This window comes from Mastigoproctus giganteus, chromosome 6 (assembly GCF_048544385.1).
Source record: "Mastigoproctus giganteus isolate SK-2022 chromosome 6, ASM4854438v1, whole genome shotgun sequence".
In the NCBI taxonomy this organism is placed as follows: domain Eukaryota; kingdom Metazoa; phylum Arthropoda; class Arachnida; order Uropygi; family Thelyphonidae; genus Mastigoproctus; species Mastigoproctus giganteus.
In genome coordinates, this window is record NC_143580.1 from 157,996,118 (window position 1) to 158,014,388 (window position 18,271).

The 18,271-nt window shown below is 35.3% G+C and overlaps 2 protein-coding genes across 2 annotated transcripts in view; one reads left to right on the plus strand and one right to left on the minus strand.

The window, feature by feature from the left end:
* Nucleotides 1-381: 381 nt before the first annotated feature.
* Fancl (E3 ubiquitin-protein ligase Fancl) overlaps nucleotides 382-18,271 on the minus strand; it is a 202,065-nt gene continuing 184,175 nt past the window's right edge. The window contains exons 11-12 of the mRNA XM_090375427.1: nucleotides 16,320-16,391; nucleotides 382-461 (exon numbers count right to left, since the gene is read on the minus strand). Of these exons, the coding sequence (XP_090231553.1) occupies nucleotides 438-461; nucleotides 16,320-16,391 (96 nt within the window). The 3' untranslated portion in view covers nucleotides 382-437. The remainder of the gene's footprint in view (nucleotides 462-16,319; nucleotides 16,392-18,271) is intronic.
* Nucleotides 3,118-4,083, plus strand: LOC150084687 (protein GVQW3-like). Its single transcript, XM_090375297.1, has 3 exons — nucleotides 3,118-3,132; nucleotides 3,326-3,473; nucleotides 3,674-4,083. Exons 1-3 carry the CDS (start codon nucleotides 3,118-3,120, stop codon nucleotides 4,081-4,083), a joined length of 573 nt encoding a protein of 190 aa, XP_090231423.1.

Sequence of the window (18,271 nt, forward strand, 5' to 3'; positions counted from 1 at the left end):
AATATTCTATAAGCAACAAAGTTATAAATAAACAAAAACAAACTTCTGGTGACAGTTATTTAGAGGGATACAATTCTTCGCATTTGCTCAGTGCTGAAATATCTCAATGCTAAAACTGAATAAAAATATTCACTTTTTACATTTAAGTAGTTGATTAACTAGTTGAAGTTGTGGAATCACCTAAGGAATGCTTTTCTTCAACTCTATTTGCTTTATTTTGCAAATCTTTGCTACAACCCCATGACTTCCATAGCTCTTCTTCCATTAAGAAAAACATCATATTAGCACCATGGTATTAAATGTTATTTTATGTTACTTAGTATTATAAGCTGTTGAAGTAATAGTCAAACTGAGAAAATTACAATATTGTGAATGTATCCAGGAAGATCACAAATGCCAAAATGACTGCTGGTTGCAAAATGAAAATGAAGTAAACTCTATGGTATGGTGCATGTGATGGGCTGGAAAAAAAAAAAATTTTTTTTTTTTAGTACTTTATAACATATAAAGCACTTTTCATGCAAAGAGAAAGGAATATTTTTGCTGTTTAAAAAAAATAAATAAATAATTTTCCACATTTTTAACTTTAATGTCAAAGTATAAAACCATAAAAGACCAGCATTTCATGCAATTCAGTAATTTTTACATATGGAGTAGTCAAAAACTTTACTTTAAATGATGCAGCATTTTACCCCATACTTCTTTCAAAGTATACCCATTCCATTACTGCATAGTTCTGCTATTGGGCAACACTGCTGAAAGCAGTTGTACAGGCCTCTTATCTTTTTTCAACCTTGGGAAAAGGAAGAAACTGTTAGTGGCAGGGTTTGGCAAGCATGGCAGCTGATTTTCTGATAATATTATGGTATCAGGTTGTTAAGAACAGAAAGTGTGCACTTTTCCCAGATACTCATTGACAAGAAATTACTAAAGGATTGAGGCATTTTCATGGCAATGAGTCACGATATGGTTTTGTTATGGGAAGAACTTGCCTGACCAATTTGATGGGTATTATGAGTAGTCTTTGATGGGTAGTCACAAAAGAACTGGTTGTAAGGAATAACTGATATAAATTTATTTAGATTTTATAAAAATTTTTGACACAGTTCTGAAAATGTATTTTCCATAAGTTGGAGAAATGCAGCTTTGAAAGGGTTGCTACAGTAGATAAACGATTAGTTAACTGGTAAAAGATGAGTTGTTATAAATGGACTCCAAATGGCCCAGCGATATGAGTGGATTCCCACAGGATTTCACAAGACCCTTATTTCTAATTTTCATTCAAGCTATTTATAATTTTCATGTAAACATTTTCTGACAATATTAAGGTGCGTCAGGTTGTTAATAACAAGAATCAGGTTGTGCTGCTATATGTCATAATTAAATTGTACAATTGGTCTAAAATGCCAATTATGCTTTAAGGAAAATAATGCAATATCTTACATCTCGTCTTACATCAAGAAGTAGCATAATGAATGCTATGAAAGCTGAAAATAATTTTGGGGTTATAATACAGACTGACAAGAAGTTTCCTTGAGAATGTAGAAGGCTGTTATGAAAGTATATGGAGTACTGCCACTGATAAACAGGCATTTTGCAAATAGAGGTAATGAGGAGGAGGAGAGGAAAGCTCCCTGACTGGTATGATTTATATAGCACTGTAAAAAATCTAAGGATAGTCCACATCTTGAATATTGTATGGAAGCTTCATTTCAGGAATGATATTGATTTGCAAGAACATGTATAAAGGAGTACAAGATTTATTGTGGATACAAAAAAAGAGAGATTATTACAGGAAGAGGTACAAGTTGTAAGTTGCAATGCCTGGAAACTAGGCACTTGCATAGGGATCTGACTGTTATGTATAAGGCATTAAAAAAGGGTTGGGGAAGTAAATGATGGAGGCATGATTTCTTTTTTGCCAGGCTATGCAAACAAGGAAATACAGATCCAAATTAAGGAAAGAAAACTGAAGACTGGATGCAAAAACTTTTTGTCATCAGTCAAAGGATAAACAGCAACAAAATATCCATATAAAGTCAGAGATTTGTGTAGATTTAAAGTGGGATTAGATAAATATTTGGAATTATAATATAAAAACTAGAGAGAGAGATTATTAAAATTTATTATTATTTATTTATTTTGATAGCTGCTACATAAGCTTTTTTTCCCCCTTTTTTTTTTTTTTTTTGAATTGTTCTGCCATTCAAATAATCTAATATGATAAAAGTGCATATCTCCATGAAGATTCTTGCTTGTGGTATGGTCATCTACTATGAACCAGCATCAGTTTACTCTCTGACTGGTTTGCATAGGACTTCTGCTCCTGTAGAGATGAAGATTTTTCATGCAAAAGCTGAAGTTACAAAGTAGCACTACATCTTGTCTTGAAGCACCAAAAACATTGATATACTTAACTCTTAGTTCTCATGTCTGAAGCACTTCTTATGTCCTCTTGAAATCATTCAGCTTGGCTCTATGAGTCGAAATGAGAACAACTAACTTGTGGGGCTCACATGGCTCATATGCCCTTCTTACACATGAATCTGGGTCATTTGTTTATCTGTTTGAAGGTCCAATGGACTATGAAAACAAGGGGTATCCAGATACTTTTTGATGGGTGATGTGCATATATATATATATAAAAATGTACAGGGGAACTTTTATTCATCATACTATTTTCTTTTCCTTGCAATTTCACAAGCTTGAGGTTAGTGAATCAATTTGAGAGAATAAGCAGTGTTTTAGATGAAAGGAAAGGTCACATAGGCTGAGGGTTGACACTCGGGAAATTTTGATGTGAAACCCAAATAAGAATCTGCATAAACTTTTGCAACAAATGAGGATGCCTTATAGCACAGTAAGCATGATTTATCAAAGTGACTTGTCTATATACGAGGTCTGTCTGGAAAGTATCCAGCCATTTTGAATATCTTGAGAACCGATCGCATGGCCTTGATGTAACTTGGCAGCTAGTCAGAGGAGACCCTACTGCACATGTGTGAATAGTCACTCTCCCACGGGGCTAGTCAGTCGGCAGTGAGACGTCTAGAGTGAGCTTGTGTATGGTGTGACCATCGCATTCACAATGATCATAAACTTTCGCAACAAATGAGGATGCCTTATAGCACAGTAAGGATGATTTATCAAAGTGACTTGTCTATATACGAGGTCTGTTTGGAAAGTATCCAGCCATTTTGAATATCTTGAGAACCGATCGCATGGCCTTGATGTAACTTGGCAGCTAGTCAGAGGAGACCCTACTGCACATGTGTGAATAGTCACTCTCCCACGGGGCTAGTCAGTCGGCAGTGAGACGTCGTAGAGTGAGCTTGTGTACGGTGTGACCATCGCATTCACAATTACCGAGCGAGCAGATCAGCGAATCTGCATCAAGTTCTACTTCAAACTTGGACATTCGTCCTTGGAAACTATTCGAATGATTAAGAAGGCTTTCGGGGATGATTCAATGAGTGTTGTTGTTATTTGGTTTTTAGGAGCATTAGCAACTAAGGCCATATTGCTCCGGGGATATGCGGTGGTCATTTCCTGACCTTTCCGCATCCTCCGTATTTGGTGGTCACGGGCTTGAACCCCAGTCTAATCAAGAAGCGTGTACTATGCACTGCTGCTCCTGCCCACCTGGCTACGGAGGCGCCTTCAATGAGTGAAGCCCAGATAAAAATGTGGTACCGACGCTTCAAAGACGGTTGGGAATCCGTTGAAAGTGATCCACGTTCTGGAAGGCCTTCAACAAGCAGAACACCCGAAAATGTTGAACGCGTGCAGGCTGCAATCAATGAAAATCAGCAATTGACAGTGAGAGAATTAGAAGATGTGGGGATTCTACGTACTATTGTTTCAGAGATTTTGAAGGAGGATCTTGGCATGAAGCATGTGGCTGCAAAATTTGTTCTGTGGCTCCTGTCACAAGGAATTTGTGCTGAAGTTGCACAACACTTGCTTGAAATCGCTAGCAATGACTCAGATTTCCTCAAAAAAGTCATAACAGGAGATGAATCATGGGTCTATGGCTATGACCTTGAAACAAAAAGCCCAGTCTGCCCAATGGAAGTTGCCTAATTCTCCACATCCGAAGAAGGCGTGGCAAAGTCGTAGCAACATCAAGACCACGTTAATGGGTTTTTTTGATCATGAAAGTGTTGTCCACCAAGAATACGCTCCTCCAGGCCAGACAATAACAAAGGAGTACTACATCGAAGTCCTTCATTGGCTGAAGGATGCAGCAAGAAAAAAACGGCCACAACTGTGGACAAGTGGTGACTAGCAGCTTTTTTGGCAAAACATCGCATCACCCAGATCTGTCAGCACCCCTACACTGAAATTTTTGAGAATGGTGATAGTTTCTAAATGCTACCCTGAGTGTGTATAGCAAAGGAATGGCTCCTGATTTAAACCCATGTGCATTTTATTTCTGAGGTTATCTCAAAGACTTTCAGAAGGATCCAAGAACCATTCCTGCACTGAAGAAAGTGATTGAAGATGGAATTTTTTGCATCATCTTCAAACTTTGACTGAGAAATTAAGCAAATATGCTTAATGTTTGCTCAATTTCTTCAGTTTTTTCCAAGAAAAAGGACTTAGAAAAAATACATTATTACAGAACTGGTTTTGCATCTCACATTAGCTGATATATAAATTTGCACCACACATAAAGGTTACTCCAAGATTAATGTTCTTGCAGATGTGTGTGTGTGTTGTGACATCTTTTAGTAATGTTCCTAATCATTTTGCCATGGTAGTGGCACATGTTTGTAGTCCATTCAGCCTTTCCTCTTTAAAACCAAGTTAGGTATTAAGTATTGCTTAACTTAAGCTTTACCACACCACACTCACTTTTTTATCATGGAAGTTTAGTTGAATACATGTATTTTGCTTTACCCAGATGATTTAATTTCAGATGTTGGTATCTCTGGACAAGGTAAAGTACACACTGACAGTCTGCAGGTTATTCACTGATTATTGCTCACTCACTTCCATTCCTTTTGGAAATGGCAGTACAAAATCAAGAACCTTGGTTTGGATCACTGCTATTTTGAACCCCAGGTCTTTTGTGGAGACATCTCCATCTGTTATCTGAAAGGCCTTCTGTAAAATTAATATATATGTACTTCCAGCTGCAGACACTGTTTACACAGTATGCTATGCTGTCACTTGTGAAGTGACAGCATAGGATTAAGGCATTGTATGATATGTGCACCCTGTATATGGCTTGTTACAGATACAATCAGTTTGAATTTCCTTTCATGTCATTCACAACCTATCTTGAACAGAAATTTAGAGATACAGAGCAGAAATTATGTAATGAAGATATTGGTTTATGTTCTGGATTAAAGGATTTACTGCAATTTAGAAGTAATAATTAATTATGAAACTTTATAGGATCTTGTTCTTAATCTTTTCTAATTTGAAGCATAAGTTAATTCATTAATGTTGTTGTATATGCTGGGCGCATGGTGCTTAGTACATACAATGTGTGGCTATTAAATAATGACTGTTGCAATAAAACAAATATAATGAAATATTTTATACCTTACAAGTTATCACCTTCAAAATAATTGCCTTGGGCTGGTACACACTGTTCCATGTTTTTTCCAAGCATAAACGCTGGTACACACTGTTCCATGTTTTTTCCAAGCATAAACATTTCTGGAAGCCCTTTTAACACTTTGGTCATTTTTTCTGAATGTCTTCAATGGGTTCCCTTAGTACACTTTTCAGTTTAGGAAATAGAAAAAAGTCAAAGGGTCTGTTGAGTAGGGTGCATGATCACACACTGGGATTTTTTTTTTGTCCAGAAACTGGCAAACAGAGTGTGTTGTGTGGTGGAGCATTCTCCAACCATTCTTCTATAATTCATGTTTCTTCCTTCAAATTTTTTCAAGCAGTCTTGTCTCAGAACTTCAATGTAGTATGTTTGATTGACAGTCGTATTTGTTTGTTTGTTATTTGGTTTTTAGGAGCATTAGCAACTAAGGCCATATTGCTCCGGGGATATGCGGTGGTCATTCCCTGACCTTTCCGCATCCTCCGTATTTGGTGGTCATGGGCTCGAACTGTGGTCTAATCAAGAAGCATGTGCTACGCACTGCTGCTGCTCCTGCCCACCTGGCTACAGAGGCGTCGACAGTCAGATTTTGTGGGATGTATTCAGTCATAATAATTCCTCTAATATCAAAGAAAACAAGAAGCTCAGTTTTCATTTTTGATATTGCCATTCTTGCTTTTTTTTGGTCTGGGGACTGTTTCGTCTTCTACTGCATTGACTGCCTTTTAGTTTCTGGGTTGTACTGAAACAGCCAACTTGCACTGCAGTAATTACAGTAGTCAGAAAGTTTAGATCTTTTTCTTCAAAATATTTTCACAAACTTGAAGTCTTTTCATGCTTTGATCTTTGTTCAAAATTTTTGGCACCTCTTGGTGCACACTCTCTCATGCCTAAATTTTCAGATAAGATTTGTCTGTTTCTTTGTATATATTGAGTTCTGAAGCAACTATTCTAATGTTTAAATGATGATCACTTGTAATCAATGTCCATATTTTCATTAGTTTACATTGATATTGGACAGCCTGGTCATTCATTATATCTCTCTCTCTCTCTCTCTTCCTTCAAAAAATCTCTTATGTAATTCAAACACACAAGCCCTTGATATGGTATCTTCCTCATAAACTTGATGTAACAACTCATAACTTTCAGTTGGTGTTTTCTTTAGTTTTGTTAAAATTTTGAGTTTGTTTCTTTTGTCTGTCATTTATTCTGGCAAACTGTCAAAACATAAAGGTAATGAAAACCTTATGTTTTGACACAAGTCTCATGGCAAAACAAATGAGTGTGTTGAAATGTGATTTGGCAGAAAACTAGGGAACGGTTCAAGGACAACTGCTGCACCTTTGTTTCACAGGCAGTACTTGTTGTGTAGAGGTTGGGCATGCAGTTTTGCCATTTAATAGCCACAACTTGTAGATCTCATATCATGGAGGCACTTTGCCAAGAGGTCCTTGGTATTGCACTACTCTAAATAAAAGGGGCTGCTCCAATGGAGAAGCATACTGCTTTTTATTTAAAGTGTATGCCACTTTAGATAAAGAGCAGTACATACAGCTTTAAATAAAAAGAGAGTGATGCACTAAGTGGCAAGCCCAGTTTGCTCATGGTTATGTAGTGAAAGAGGCTAAGCCTGACATGTACAATCACTTCATATAGCTTTTACAGCTTGAGGCTTTTGCCACAGACATAACTATGTTAATTCATTAATCTAATGGATTGAGGATATCTAAAGAGATTAGTTTTGTGTCAATGTTTTTATATTACCTTCAAAGAATAATTTTATGATTTTACTTGTAATTCCAGTACAATTGGAATCTTATGACTGTTTGTTTCATAAATATTTGAGGCTGTATTTAAATTCAGTCATTGGTTTAACATTTTATTTGTAAAGGATGGGCCTGGTTTTAGTTTATCATTGTTATTACTGATTTAATTAAATAGGAAAACTAGAAAACATATAAATTATTTAAGTGTAAGTTTATTAGTTCATAGTAAAAGGTTTAGAGTGACATCCAAATAACAATAATTTGCTTAACTTTAAACAGCATTTAAAACTCACTCCAAAGCATGTTATCAAGTTCTTTTATATATTATGCATAAGATTTACTAATATCTTTTAACCTTAAATTTTGATTTGTTAAATATCAGTAGCATATATTTAATGTTCTCCACAATAGCTTTACAGTAATTTTAATAACATTCTTTGCTTGGTTTCATAAATGTAAACCTTCATCAAATTCTGATGACAAAATTTGTTGATCCTGGATGATTTTTCATGATTCATTTAATTCAATTTTTTCAAACAGCTGGAAAATGGGTGGTATCAGCAAATGAATGACCAAATTTCAGAGGAGGTTCAACTGTATCATTTTCAAACACTTTTAAACTAAAAAAGTAAGAAAATGCTTTGATTTGTTATTTGGTTTTTAGGAGCATTAGCAACTAAGGCCATATTGCTCCGGGGATATGCGGTGGTCATTCCCTGACCTTTCCGCATCCTCCGTATTTGGTGGTCACGGGCTCAAACCCCAGTCTAATCAAGAAGCATGTGCTATGCACTGCTGCTCTTGCCCACCTGTCTATGGAGGCGCAGAAAAACTTTGGGTTAACCAACTTTTGCATTATATTTTTATTCCATTTAATTTCAGGTAAGTGTTATCATCTTATGTTGACACTTACCTGTGTTATCATCTTATGATGACACTTATCAATTCAGTGTATTACCAGACTGAAGTTCTACAGCCATTGTTTGAACGTGAAATACCCACATTGTAAGGTTCTGATGCTGAAGAGGTCTGGGTGCACCAGGATAAAGCATCCAGCCAAAGTCACGTTCCACCCGTGCTTTTTTTGTGGAGAATGGAAGTGATGACAGGTATTTGTTCGATCCTGTTTGAAGATATACCTGTTAAATCACCTGATGCTTTTTTGAGCATTCAGACTTTTGAAAAGAGCTCTTGGAAATCGCCACTCCAGAACTGTTGAAGGTTTGTGGAAAGTTTGCCAGCAGGAATGGGACACGATCGACTTGGCAGTTTTGCAGTGGGCTTTACTTCAATAGAAATTGTGATGCCGTGTGATAGTCCACGAGCAGGGAAAACAAATATAACACAACCGGTGGTGGTGGTGGTATGGAATTTCGTAGTTTTAAAGGACTGTAAAAATCGTTATCAAAAGGCTGAATCAACCCTCTGCATAAGAACACTACCTCCTTTATCAGACTAGACAAAGATAGCGGGAAATTTAAAATTGAGAAAGGAGTTCAACAAGGAGACACGATATCTCTGAAGTTGTTTATAGCTGCCCTTGAGAAAGCTTTCAGAAGATTAGACTGGTCGCAGAAAGATTATTTGTTAGTTTGTTATTTGGTTTTTAGGAGCATTAGCAACTAAGGCCATATTGCTCCGGGATATGCAGTGGTCATTCCCTAACCTTTCCGCATCCTCCGTATTTGGTGATGACAGGCTCGAACCCCGGTCTAATCAAGAATTGTGTGCTATGCACTGCTGCTCCTTCCCACCTAGCTACGGAGGCGCCATCGCAGAAAGGAGTCAATGTGAATGGAGAGTACCTAAACCATTTACGATTTGCAGATGACATTGAGGTCATAAGCCACGATCCCAAAGAATTAGAGGAAAATCTTAGTCATTTATGCAGAGTTAGTAAGGATTTTGGACTAAAGATGAATATGGCTAAAACCAAAGTAATGATGAACAAGTATGCCACAGAAAGGGATATAATGATTGAAGGAGCAGTAATTGAAAAGGTGGAATCATATACTTATCTGGGGTCATTGGCTGTAATAATGATAAATGGCTGGAAGTCAAGAGAAGAATAAATTTTAGATGGATAGCATTCAGAAAATATAGTCACATACTGAGGAGCAATATCCTAATTTGTCTGAAACGTTAAATAATGAACCAATGTATACTCCCAACCATGACTTATGGAAGTGAAACTTGGGCACTCACCAAAAGAATGGAAGAGAAGCTGAGCACAACACAGCGAAGAATGTAATGAATTATACTGGGAACCAGACTGTTAGATAAGAAGAGAAACACATGGATTAGGCAGCAAACTCAAGTAAAGGATATTCTTATCAAAACTAAAGAACTAAAATGGTCTTGGGCAGGACACATAGCTCGAAGACATGATGACAGATGGACTAAGAAAATAACAGAATGGTACCCAAGAGGAGCTAGAAGAAAACCTGGAAGACAACGACATAGATGGATAGATGAAATTCATGAGTTTGTGGGTAGTAAATGGATGGCCATTGCACAAAACAGAAGGAACTGGAAAACTGCTGGAGAGCCCTTCATCCTGCAGTGGATTTAAAAGGGCTGACGGCGTGTGTAATCTTGGCAAGTGGAAGAATGCCATTAACATTCAGCTTACTCAATCCATTCAAGGCTTTAAACATGCCAATCAGATCTCCCCCAAACCTGTGACGAATTCTGAGGAATCGTTTCTCAGAACTTGTGTCACAGTTTCAAATGCAATGAAAGCATGATAAACCAGAATTTTACTGAACTTGGCATTAGGTCATCAGCACTTTCCCTTGTGACGATTTGACTGTGAGGATATCTAAAGGTTATAATATACGGCATAAACAGTCATTTATTGGCAATTGAAAACCAACACGTGAATAACATTGTATCGGATGTTACATTCCACTATTTAAAATAGTTATCCATTATTGCCAAGTTTCACAAGTTATCAGTGTTAAACTTATATGAAAAGAATAGTAAATGGTGATATTTAAAGGAGATACACTAATATAAAATTTAGATAAAATTGTTAACTTATGCAGTTAAGTTAGGTGTGTATTAAGCACTGAAGCAACCAAGACTCTAGTATATTGTTTATAGATTCACGTATTCTTCAGTCGGTTTGCTGTTTTCTGGATGAAAAACTGGAGTTTGTGGGAACATTCAATCCTCACCTGAGACCAATTAACTCAGTTACATTTTACAGAACATGTACTGAGTTAACAGTACATGTTCCGTAAAATGCTGATAAATGCTTCATAAATGCTGATAGTAATGAAATTATATATTTTTTTGCAAGGGGAAATACACAATAGTATTTAATATACTTCTCTCAGTAATGCAACTGTGTTTTTTGCACACTATTGCAGTCTACTGGTCCAAGCATTTCTGAGTTGGACACCCCTGGTATAAGTGAACTTCAATTATGTTCACCCTATACAAATTTCAAAGCAAGTAAATTTTGGGGCACTAAATAGTACTATTTAAAGGAGACACACTAACATAAAATTTAAATAAAATTCTAAACTTATATGGTTAGGTTAGTATGTGTTAAGTTATAAAGAAACCAAGGGTATAAGACATCAGTATATCTGTAAATGCAGATATTTCGTAGTCAGTTTTCTGGATGAAAAACTAAAGTTTTTCAGAGACAAAAACATTCAGATCCTGCCATTCAACTTCAGCCACATTTTTTAATTATGTAATTTTAAATTATATACATTATTTTTTCACTATGAGTTGCCCCAGAATTGCTATGCATTTTAAATGAAAAAAAGCATTTCTCCAATTGAGAAGTATACTTCACCAGGACAACTCATGGTTAAGTGCTTTACAATACAAAAACTATGAATTTGGCAATCCTAGTTTGCTCATAGCTATGTAAAAAACTGAGACTATTGCTCTAACATGGATAGAACAGAATTCTAATAAAAGCAAAGCATCTACTTCATTGGTTTAAGTACAGCCCCTATAAAGACATGCTGATTACACATAGCAATAAGATCTTACCCGGTGCCTTCGTAGCCAGGAGCAGCAGTGCGTAGCACACGCTTCTTGATTAGACCGGGGTTTGAGCCCGTGACCACCAAATACGGAGGATGCGGAAAGGTTAGGGAATGACCACCGCATATCCCGGGAGCAATATGGCCTTAGTTGCCAATGCTCCTAAAAACCAAATAACAAAACAAACAAACAAAAAGATCTTACCCCAATTAGTTTTGTTTCTTCTTTGATATATTACTCATTACTCATGTTTCCAAATTTCATTTATTGTGTGGGGGGGGTACACTCACCAAATTACCACATGCAGTGAAATGTTATGCACTAAACTAATAACCCATTTGCTTCAATAATGATCCTATGTTTGGTCTAAAAGACTAAGGAACAGAAAATTTGTATCAAATTTTGTCATAAATTTTGGGAAAGAATTTCGAAGACTTACAAAATGGTTAAACAAGCTTTTGGTGGTGATGCTATGGGTAGAACAGAAAGTTTTCAATGGTTTTGCATTTCCAAGACACTCAAACTTCAGTTGAGGATTTTGAGTGCACAAGTCATTTACCATTAAGTCGAACTGATGAAAATGCTGGAAAAAGTGCATCAAGAAATCCTGAGTATAACAATATTTGTGACATTCTAAGCATATCATCTGCTGATGCATTTTAACTGAAAATGGAAAGATAATTGAAATTGTGTGTGGAAAGATAACATCATTCTCACGGTCTTAGCTGCAGTTGTAATCTTTGTCGAGAAATTATCACTACCATCGACAATAATAGAAACAGTTTCTTCATTTCCAAACAGATCTCAACATGTGCAGTCATGATTCACGTTTAGGTGGTTATATGCTGCAGTACAAATATTGCCCAAAGTTACACTCATGATATCAGCAGGAGTCTTCAGTCATTTGTGATCTTCGTGTGTTCTACCAGTAAGTGTTCACATTTCGATTGATTACTGTATCCACTTTGAACACCTGGACTACCAGACTGTTATAACTGTGTCAAAATTCAGGAGTATTGTGCTACTCTTCAAATATGTCAGCCATAATACATAAGTAGATATGTCTATGTACATCTTTTAGCTATTATGACATGAAAAATGTGTCTGCAGTATACCTTACAGATCCAGCTTACCTCCAGTTTTATGGAGATGGTTACAGAAATAATAAGAATGTTATTGGTCTGTCTTATTATTTTCATTCTTATTTATACCTTCAGCATAGCTATTTTTTTAAAATATTTTACCTATTTCATAGTTACCTTAATTTCATTTGTTAACTATTCCATAAATTTCTTCTCTTCTTTCCATAAAATTTTCTTGAGATGTCATAAAACCATTCACCACCTTGATTATTGGCAGCCATCGTATACATTTTTAATACCTACTTTTTTTTTTTAATATCTTCTGTTTCTTTTTTACCCATTTATCATTTCTTCTGTAGATCTAAGACACTCATTTCTTCTTCTAAACTTTACAACAATTTCTTCATTATGCATTTCTTCTCCTCATACTGTGAATGTCCTGTTTAACATTCAGTCTTTCTGATTTCTATTCACTGTGCTCGGCTGTTCAACATATATCCTCTACATCAAATCCTCCATTTATCTCTTTTAAAACAACTTTTTTGGTTGTACTATTTTACTTTGATATTTTACACTTTCATTTTATTAGCAATACATCTAATCCTTTCTTCTCTAGGTCTATATACTTCAATCAGTTTTTTTATTGATACTATAGCTCAGGCATGTCAAACTGGTAACTCCCATTGGCCAAGTAGTAAATGGATGGCCGTTGCACAAAACAGAAGGAACTGGAAAATTGCTGGAAGAGGCCTTCATCCTGCAGTGGATTTAAAATGGCTGACGATGTGTCAGCAATTTTAAATCCACTAAAGGCCCTCAAACATTTGTTGTAATGGCCATCAAGGTTGCTAAAGCATTGTGATAATACAGGATATGTACTGTAGAAGGTAGAATGGATAAATGATTAAGTGATATGTAATAATGGGCAAAACCTATGCAAACGCAAGCAAGGTAAAATATTGAGAGATATATATATCTCAATATTTATATATACAGGGTGTCTCAAAAATATTGGTACAAACGTTTAGGGGAGGTAAGTAACATCTAAAGGAATGTGAATCGCATAGGAACCCATAACCGGAAACATCACGGGAAAGTAGTAGCAGAGGCACAAGAAGCAGAAATGACACAAGACAGTAATTAGTGGCAAACATTTATTTGACATAATATTAACAATGGAGTATGAGATGGATGCATTTCATGATGTTACAACAGATGCTCGAAGGTTCCACCATGAGACGCGATGCATGCGTGACACCGACGCAGCATGGATTGGCGGACACGGTCAAATACACCTGGAGTTTCTTTGACAGTAGCAGCAGCGCAGACAAGTCTCGTCATGAGATCCATTTCCATCTCCACAGACGATTCATACACGATAGATTTGAGGGCCCCCCACAGAAAGAAATCAAGGCTTGATAAATCAGGTGAGTGTGAGGGCCAGGCAACGGGTCCACCACGGCCAATCCATCGACGCCCAAAACGCCTGTTTAAATGGCCATGAACACACCTTCCATAATGGGCAGGCACCCCGTCATGTTGAAACCATATGTTGTGTCTCACATTTGCTGGAACATCGTCAAGTAACCCTGGTAGAACTTGTTCAAGAAAGATCCAATATTTAGCGGAGTTCATGCGGACTGGTAACAGGTATGGGCCGACTAAGCAGTCACCAACCATACCTGCCCACACATTTATTGCGAAGCAATGTTGTGCTGCATGGGGGCACACACCATGCGGACTCTCTGCTAATCCCTACACTAGGTGCATGTCTGCCAGCTCACAGTTCGTATATCGATGTATGCTCTTCGTGCGGCGACTACTGCTTGAATGAGTAAACCAGAAATTTTCCCTCTCGCGAACTGATGAACAGCGCCATGTACTGACTTATGGTGATGTTTCCGATTATGGGTTCCTATGCGATTCACATTCCTTTAGATGTTACTTACCTCCCCTAAACGTTTGTACCAATATTTTTGAGACACCCTATATATCTATATATATAAATATTGAGCAATACATCTAACCCTTTCTTCTCTAGGTCTATATACTTCAATCAGATTTTTATTGATACTGTAGCTCAGGCATGTCAAACTGGTATATAACTATATAATATATATATATAATATTGTAAGTAGAATGTGTGAAGGAGATTTTATTGGTTTAAGTCTAATGAAAATACGGTATACACTGGGAGCAATATATGGAATGAAAAAGAGGAAAAAATGGACTGGAAATTAAAATAAAGATAAGTGAAAAAGCGACCAAAATGAAATAACACTGCGGTGTCCTTCACAATTTCAGTGTCATCATCAGAGGTCATCCACCAAAATTATGAAAAAGACAGCAATGTTCCTGCTTCTGTTTCCGACATGATCTGTATGCTATGGTGCACGTGTGTAGTTGCCACGTGCTGCGAAGGCAAATTTTGATATGAATTTTGCATTATTAAGTTTATAGGGGACGTGCGAATAAAAGTGGTTATAATACGTAGTGCATACAGAACATGGATGACCTTACAGAAGCAAGTGAAAAGAATTGAAAAAACTGGATAAACTATAGTAAGGAATATCAGTATAGCCTGGAAGAAAGGGACTTACCGTTACTTTGTAAAACTGACCAAAAGAACAAGATGGCGGGGTGCTGGTATATTTATGTGTATATATATATATATATATATATATATATATAAATTACATATGAATGAAATATATGTGTGTGTATTTATATATATATAAATTACATACGAATGAAATATATGTGTGTGTATATATATATATATATATAAATTACATATGAAAAAAAAAAAAAAAAAAAAAAAATATATATATATATATATATATATATATATATATATATATGTTTACAATAGTTCGATTTTCTTAAGTACTGGTGTTTTATACATATAGGTATTGGCGTTAATACAATACTGGTCTTTAAGTTAGCCTTGTCTCGGTTATCTTAAATTCAATTTAAGATAACTTGAATTTAAGATAACCGAGACAAGGCTAACTTAAAGACCAGTATTGTATTAACGCCAATACCTATATGTATAAAACACCAGTACTTAAGAAAATCGAACTATTGTAAACGTATATACACTGGCACGTATAATGTTCAATTGGCCAACATGGCAATAACAATGGCATTAACGATGCACAAAAGACAGATTAAGAAACAATAGAATGATAATACAAAAGAATTATAATACAAAGAATAATATATATATATATATATATATATATATATATATATATATATATATATATATATATAAATTACATATGAATGAAAACTCTGACATTATTATTGTTAGACAATAAAGTGCACATCTTTATTGATATTTTATTAAGTGATTATGGCAAGCATACATAAGCATACAAACTGTTCTAGCATACATAAGTATATGGGAAAATGTGAAGATAAGTATTCTATATTGCTTTTAGAGATTAGCAGTTTAAAACCTATGTGAAGAACAATAGTATGTGGTGACATTTAAAGGAGACAGAGAGATATAAATTTTAAATAATTCATAAATAAACTTCCATAAATGCCATTGGTCACGAGAGTGTATTTTTTGGAAGGAGAAATATACATGAAAATGTTTAACGTATTTCTTTTGGTAATGTTACACACACTGGTATGCTGTGTGCACATTAGCATGCCATCACCTGTAAGCCCCAAAAAGCCATGGGTATGGCCTGCAAGAACTTAACTTCAATATTCCAGTTATAGCTATTATTATAACAAAACTATTATTCAGACCCACATGCAGTCTGGAAGAAAAAGAAGGAAGAGAGGAGAGAAAGACTAGCCTATTTACTGAGAGGTATTTTATATATTTTTGATATATTTTATTGAAAACAAAAATAGCTAATTAAAAGTGTGAAATACCTTTGAACAATAGGGGCATTCTCCAAACAATGTATTAAATGCATGCCTTGTAGATGGTACCATTCTTAACCACTATAAAAAGGAGGAAAACATCTATATGCTCTCTCAATATATATATATATATATATATATAAATAAAATATAAAACAACTCAAAAGGAAAAATTACATGTGAGTCAAAACTGTGACATTATTATTGTTAGACAATAAAATGCACATCCTTTATTGATATTTTATTAAGTGATGATGGCAATACCAGTCCTCATACAGCCTATACAAGAAGATCAAAAGTCATGCTCGTAAATGTGTGCATTTAAGGAAATAATTAAAAGTATAACAAGTTAGAATGAAGTAAAGCAGAGTACAGATGCATGGGAAAAGCAATTAAATTATCACAATGCTCTTACTGATTTAGTCTGAATGAAAGGTGAAACTGTTAGAATGTGCTATAATGTATAACAGTGACTAGGAGGAAAGTGAAAATGAGGCTGGATATCATTTGCGACAGAAGAAGGAATAATAACAGCATTACATTAGAAATAACAACAGCATTACATCAGAGTGAGTATACCTAATAAGATTATTGAGGCAGCTTCTGCCTCAATAATCTTATTAGGTATACTCACTCTGATAAAATTCAAAAAATACCTTTAGGCTCTAAGAGGAATGAATGACATTATGAAACAGCAAAACAACACAGCATTTACACAACAGAAAATTTCTAATGTCTTCAAAAAAAGACAATATGGTAACGAATAGTAACGGCAATAAACCGCCACAACGGCATACATCTACACCCCATCCTAGAGACAACCGTTTTAATGCTAGATGATCAGTGGAGTAAAAGCAGTGCACGTCCGTGCAACAACAATGGCACATGATTAACGTGCCTCACTCAACTCATTGCAATTATCCGTTGTATTTTGTATTTGAATTTCAGTTGATGAAGAGACACGCCAGTCTCGAAAGCTACTGCCTGTTAGTATATATTTGTATTTTTACATTAAACTGGATTTATAACTTATACGTGTATGTTATTTAAAGACAATACGATTGGATGGGGATATCTGGTACATCTGATTAAATTTATAGTTAAACAATAAACCTTAAAAATTAAGGATTATTGTTTAAAATATTGTATTACAATAAATTTTGTAAAATCCAGCACACTTTACAATCTGGAATTGTTTAAAATCCAGCACATTTAAAAAAAAAAGTTTGACCTCATATCATATGACAACCATTGCATGTCACTTAAGATGGAATGCAAAAAAAAAAAAAAAAGTGTATTTCTTTCTTTATAAGATGATTGCAGGATTATCTTATCCTTTCATCCATTTTTTCAAACAGTGAGATTTAAACTGCATAGATAATACAATGGTCATAATGGTGCTGCATTACTTTCAAATGACTTTGCTAAAAGAGTAATTGGTCATTTCTTTAAAAGATGAGACTGCCACAATAGACTATTTCAGAACTAATTGGTCCCCTCATTAGATAGCATTAATGGAACACTCAGAGAAAATAGTTGTAAAGAAGTTGTTCAATGCAACATGAAATCAGAGATTCAAAATTATAATATAGCTAAAGCTATCTGTTTTGCTTGCTTGAGCCTTGCCAACAGAGGCCACCTGCTATATATGAAGCACCAGTTAGTTGTAAAACAGATTGTCATAGCAGTGTCTCATCTTTTAAACAAATCCCAAATTAATCTTTTAAGGTCATCTCTTTGAAAGTATAGCAATATGAGGAAAACATTCACAAAGAAAAGTTTTTTCCATTGTAAGAATTAAAACCATTGCATTATTTTTGCAGTTGCATTATCTAGCTGTAAAACAAAAAGAAAAAAAACAGATGAAAAGGTTAAAACACTCCCAAAAACATCTTATAATTTCTCTGAGGCTCCTATATAATTTTAGCAATATTAGAACTTTCTCCCTTTTAGTTCCATCT